General features: G+C 33.4%; 1 protein-coding gene across 1 annotated transcript in view; it reads left to right on the top strand.

The window, feature by feature from the left end:
* Positions 1 to 5,960, top strand: part of Osi12 (DUF1676 domain-containing protein Osi12) — a 21,440-nt gene extending 15,480 nt beyond the window's left edge. The window contains exon 3 of the mRNA XM_074107089.1: positions 4,904 to 5,960. Within this exon, the coding sequence (XP_073963190.1) occupies positions 4,904 to 5,077 (174 nt within the window). The 3' untranslated portion in view covers positions 5,078 to 5,960. The remainder of the gene's footprint in view (positions 1 to 4,903) is intronic.
* Positions 5,961 to 6,167: the final 207 nt, after the last annotated feature.

Here is a 6,167-nt window from a genome sequence, read left to right as displayed (position 1 = left end):
GACAGTCTCATGTACATTTCGACAACCAAACTAGGACTGACCTGTATTTTAGGGAACAGCGTTGAGATAATAGAAATATTTAAAAAGAGAGAAAAGAGAGAGAGAGAGAAAATAATTATTATGTGTAAATAATTCGACAACAGAAACTATGCATTTGATCGATAAAAAAACAAACAGTGATACAAGATAGCTCGCCTACAAAACTTACATAGCAATCTCTTGTAGTAAAGTATACCTTAATCTATGATAGTGCTGTCTTGATCTTGTTTAGTGTACGTGGTCACATTTTCAATTCAATCAAAGTCAAAGTCTGAATATCTTTATTTAATTTAGGCTATGCTATAACAAGCACTTATGAATGTCAAAAAAATCTACCACCGGTTCGGAAAAACTTCTGTTGAGAAGAATCCGGCAAGAAACTCAACGAGGTTAATTTTTTTAAATATTAGATATCTACTACTATCTAGTCGAAATACGACCAAAAATTCAAAACTTTAAATAAATAACAACAATAGTCATGCTCTTCTGCAATAGTCACTGACTCTTTCAAACTTTAAGCATTATTTAAAATTGTACAATCTGTTTTCAATTTACAATACAGTTTTATGCTTATGGTATATCAGTGTAATTGTAACTTAATTTATTTTTTCGTAGCATTTGAATGAACGACTTAAAGTTGTGGTTGCGGTGAATTTGATAATAATACAATTATCTTTTCGTATCATGGCCAAAACTTACCGGTACCTATATTACAAAAGTTTTTGTTAAAAATGAAATTCTTTATTCAAGTTTTTTGTAATAATATTTGAAGCCGATGTCATTAGCTGTTGAGGGTTTTCTGCGTCGGAGACGATCCTAGCTGAACCACCGGGACTTCACTACCAGATTATTGTGTTATCACCAGATTTACATAATTATCTCCATCCAAAGACAGACGTACCTAACTCAAGCTTCTTTCAATGTCCTGGCTCCCTAAACAAAATATTCTCTTTGTGTCTCGTAGGCAAATTACCCTTTTCTAGGGAAGCACCATTCCTATATGAAAGTTTTACTTTCCCCAGATCGACCTGTGACTTAGGTCGTGATCCAGGCAACTTTCTAGACTTGTGAGGTAAAGGCCGTGGCATGATTGCATCTTCACTGGTTGTTACTGCTACGAACTCATTTTATAAGTTAGCTGTACGTGAGAAATTTGTCGAGCTTATATTTGACGTTAACCCTCGTGCGAGATCCAGAAACTTTTGGAGTAATGAGCTTGGATAAAGGAACGAGTTGAACTTCTCTTTGATTTTAAAGTCCAAGCGCAAGTTATCTCTACAGCATCATCCAATGCCCAAAGAATGATGGGAACTCATTTTGACTCAATTACTATGTATATTAGCTAAGAGAGTTATAGTTAAGTTTCAGAATTAACCATACTCGTGCGTTTCAGTTTGCCATTGTCACATCCATTTATGTAGCTTAGTTGTTTAATATATGAACTATGAGTTTTTTGGAATTTATCTGCCCATCTAAGAAGTATTTTCAATAGTGTCTGTGAAAATTCCATTTTGCATTAGGTATACGTTGAACTGTGGTTCTGAAATGAAATCTGTGTCCAGCCGTTGAAACGTATCATCATGTCAGCCGAAAGACACCCACCTGCTGGACATAGGCGTCCCGCAACGCTCTCCACTCTCAGACCGGTCTTGTGCTTTCCGCATCCAACGCGATCCCGCGATCTTAACTAGGTCGTCGCGAACGCAATTGAAACGTATATTGAATGGGGATAATGACCATATTATCCGAATTTCAATTTAAATAAGAACATTTGGAAGTCTGGATATTTTGAAGGACTTGAAGAAAATATGAGCGCCATCCATTGTTTTACTACGGGTGTTAGTGATAACAAGTGACTGAGTGATAACAGCAAGTGGGGCAAAACGTAGTGACTTTTATTTGCTCAGTTGTACAATTTATGTGTCAATGTTCTGAAACATTTTTTAAATATGACTGTGTATCTACCTTAATTTGCAAAGGCCGTAATTTCAGACGGTGTTTGAATTACTCTGAATTAATTATTTTGTCCCTGTAATTGTTAAATAAATTCAAGCTATTACTTGCATAGACTTTGTCTGAAATAAAAATAATACATTGGTTAATGTTCTAAGTGTACAGTCAAGGGCGTAAATATATATAAGTTACCAAAACGTCTAAAATATCTACCTTTATGCCACTAACTATGAGGTCGATGTATACATACTCGTATATTTGACGCTATGACTGTATAGATATTTATGCCTTCGACTGTACCACGTCAAAGGTGCGATTATATCATGAACCTAATTTCCAGATGTTTTTTTTTACTGAAGTAATCAGCCAAGCTAACCTAACTATCTTTAAATAACTTGTATAAAAAACGGAATCAATTTATTAATTTGACTACAAACTGTGAAAAATTCAGAGCAACGGAACTAAGCTAACAAGTGCACACAACATTACATTTTATTAGGTACTGAATCCTTCCATTTGATAAAATGAACTTATTATTTAAAATACCTAGTAGCCTACGAAGAATTGCAAAAACAAATTCGCCTTCCTCATAAATATTTTAAGCCAATTATTTTAATCAGTCAGTGAAAGACAATATCGCACTGCACTAATCACATTTCAAATTTGACTTAAAGTTCGTGGTACTAAAGTCTGAAATACAAGTTCCAAAGGAATGTACATAATCCTTGTTGGATATTACATTTTCATATTATCATTTATTTTATATGTAAAAATTCATTTGCTAAACAATCCTTAACTCCCATGGGTGCAGTTACACAACAGCCGACCTAAATACAAAATACAATTACAAAGACGTTATTGCTCAGACTTATGGTTAAAAATTAACTGACCCATCAGCACGAGATTTACTAATTTGGTAATACATTACGACCTTCGATGGACCATTTTCGCTCAATTCGTTTTGCTTACGTCCTAATAACGACGAGTATTGCCAGGGTAGAAGGAAAACTTTTCTTTATTAAATATTTTAGCTTTTGAAAAGTTACCTGACTTAATTTTTTGAGGTAACTGACTTTTTATTGAATATTTTTAGCTGAATATTTAATTTCACTATAAGTTAACAAACAAAATTACAGTTATTAAAAAAAAACTGAAATATAACGAGAAACTTGCTGATTATTCCGTCAGTTATATTATCAGAAAATATTGGACAAGTATTTTTCTTTTGTCAATAAAACAAAACATGATGAAGATATATAGCTAGTCAAGGTTCCGTATGACGTCACAACGTGCGACACTTTTTAGCACGGTTTAACGTCACGCACGGGCCTACACTCTCGAACTTTGACGCGCTTCATCTATCTCATTTTTTGTTAGATTGTCAAAAAAACTTGTTCAGCATTTATATTTCTAACTAGCCGTAACCCGCGACTCCGACCGGGCAAAATTCGTAAATCGCTATCCCGCAGGAACTATTCAATTTTCTGGGATAAAAATTCCTATGTCCTTCTCCGGGTTTCAAACTATTTATATTCCGAATTTCATTTATTTCGGTTCAGGTGTGGAACAAACAAATGAACCAACAAACAAACAGACTTACAAACTTTCGCATTTATAATATTAGTAGGAAGTAGGATGATCAAACTGACGGACTATAAAAAATTAAATTAAATTACTTACCTATGAAGTTTCATCGGGTAGTTACCCAGTGTAATTGCAATCCCACCCAATGTATTCGTAGGTAATTCCAATCACTAAGTAATAAACAATAGAAAATCGCAAACGGAGCGGTAGATCCGAAACCTTTACTGCAACATTTGTAGCTGGAAAGTGTTTAAAAACCATTGATCACCTAAAGCACCTTCTGTCATGCTTTTACATTTAAAATAAAAAAACCGTTGAATTTCTTACCTTTAAAGGTAAACTTTTAACGGTAACAGTAAATCTACCATGATATTTTTATGTCTACACTGGCAACACTACATTGTGAATTCAAGACAGTGCAGTGTTTTGTAACAGTTCCAGTCACTTTGGAACACCGTTGCGTGCCACAAAGAACTATATCAGTTTAATGTGTTCTCTGGAATTCATTGACATTGTGTGCCATAAAAATGTTTGATTTGAGTGTTTGTAATAAAATGATACACTAAATAATATTTTACTGTCTATTCAAGTAAATCTCGTGCGGCTTTTGTTATCATCAAAGCCGTAATAGATTTATTTATATAGATGGTATAACATGCGACTCTTTTGTGTGATCTTTGGTATTTTTTTTATTATTTTTTAACTGTCGTGGTGTTTTTTTCGTGGAAATTGCTTGTACAATGGTGGTTCAGTTGGTTTTCTTGGTATCCAATATTATTGTTGTCTTTCTGCTATTGTGAGTGTCTTTGTGGCAACATCCACAATTCTTCATAAAAAATAAAAAATATCATAAGTAAACATCTCGACGTCGAGGTCCTTCATGTACCTAAGATAATTTTTCATCTGATTCAGTATTTCCCGTATTAGGGGGTGTTGATTTGTTGTAAGCGGGTGGGTACGCAAAACGAAAATTTAAGTTGAAATTGATCTATGTACCTACGGGCTTAGGTTACAGATTCTAGGGGTCCACTGGTCATGCTACTAAGAGGTCGGCTATTAAGAAAGTTAAGAAGGGGTAAAAACTAATGCTACCATAAATGTGTCTAGATGCATATGGATGGATTTCCGTAACCCAATTGGTAAATGGCGCTGCTTTTTTTAGCTGTTTTTGGGAAAAAAACATGAACCATATTGAGATGAATACGGCTGAATGACTTTGACAAAAACATTTTTTTTTCGTGAATTTAAGCTAATACTCGTACCACCGGAAGGGAAGGACAAACAGTTTACAATTGTAATACTTATCTAAAAATTCTTCTCTTTCCAGATCGCTCTCCTTCTGGCAGGCATAATCGCTCTGAAGAAAATTATGGCACAGAAGAGTGGTGGCGGCCATGATAGTGGCTGGTCATCTGGTGGTAGCAGCGGTGGTGGGGGCTGGGACCGTCGCTCATACAACGATGTCTCTGAACTCGCATATTCTGCCTACAAGAAGGACTAACTTGATATTTAAGTCATTTTTCTAGTACCTCATTTGTTTTGTTTATATTGAATCAGTTCCTGTCAGTTCTCTTTTACTTGTTTAAGATATTTTCCCAGTTTCTGATTTTGTTAAGTTTCTGTTTTTAAGTTTTTTTGTGTGGTTGACAACGTTTTTTAACTGGCTCAGGCTTACATAGAAGATTAATAGAGGTAGATTTTTACGTGTTTAAGACAGGCCCTTTTGTGGATGTCATTTTTTTTTGTTTTGTGTTGTTATTTTATTTTTGTCTTATGATTGTAACAAGTAAAGGTTATGTTTCACGAAAATATGAAATACAATCTTTGCAAGTCGACAAACTTTCATAGATTAATGTTTATTTGTTTTTCCTTTCAATAACTTTTCACAATTTTACTGCTCAGTATCACCTCATTTGTTAAGTTTTAGTTTCACGGGTCAATGTTTCATATTTTTGTTTTTTAAGTCCGTGATATTTTTTTATTTTGTTGCCCACCTCTTGAAACATGTGACTCGTTTGTTTTTATTTATGTATGAAATGCTTTAATTTTAAGAGATAAATTAGGTACTAAACTCGATTGTCTTTCATAAAGGACAATTTAAAGTACTTTATATTTAAAGACCTTATTGTAATTTATTTATTATAGACTTAAGAAATGACTGTCCTGTGCCGAAATACTCATCATGTATGTTATGTTGTCGTTATTTTGGATAAAATATTTTTAGAGAATCATTATTTTATATTCTTGAAGTAATGTGAATAATGCCTGCCTGTACACAAATAATAATTTTAAAATAATGCTACATGCGTTTTTGGGGTTTTATCGTTATTTTGTAATTTATTTGTTTATTGCGCTCTGAATTTTTGAATAAAACTGAAAATTAATGAGTTTATTTTTTACAGTTTCCTTGGACGTATACAATTTTAACAGTTGTATCATAATAATATTATAAATAATGATACAGATGTTTTTTATTTTCGTATTATATGTCATGGAAGCAGATACCATACGAGATAATAATTAAAAATAATATAAAATAACCTACATTAGTGCATTTTTAACTGACTTCTAAAACGGTGGCTCGCTATTCG

The sequence above is a fragment of the Choristoneura fumiferana genome, chromosome 25 (genome assembly GCF_025370935.1).
Source record: "Choristoneura fumiferana chromosome 25, NRCan_CFum_1, whole genome shotgun sequence".
NCBI classification, from domain to species: Eukaryota; Metazoa; Arthropoda; class Insecta; order Lepidoptera; family Tortricidae; genus Choristoneura; species Choristoneura fumiferana.
Note: the sequence above shows the minus strand (reverse complement) of the source record. Positions and strands in the feature narration are given on the sequence as shown.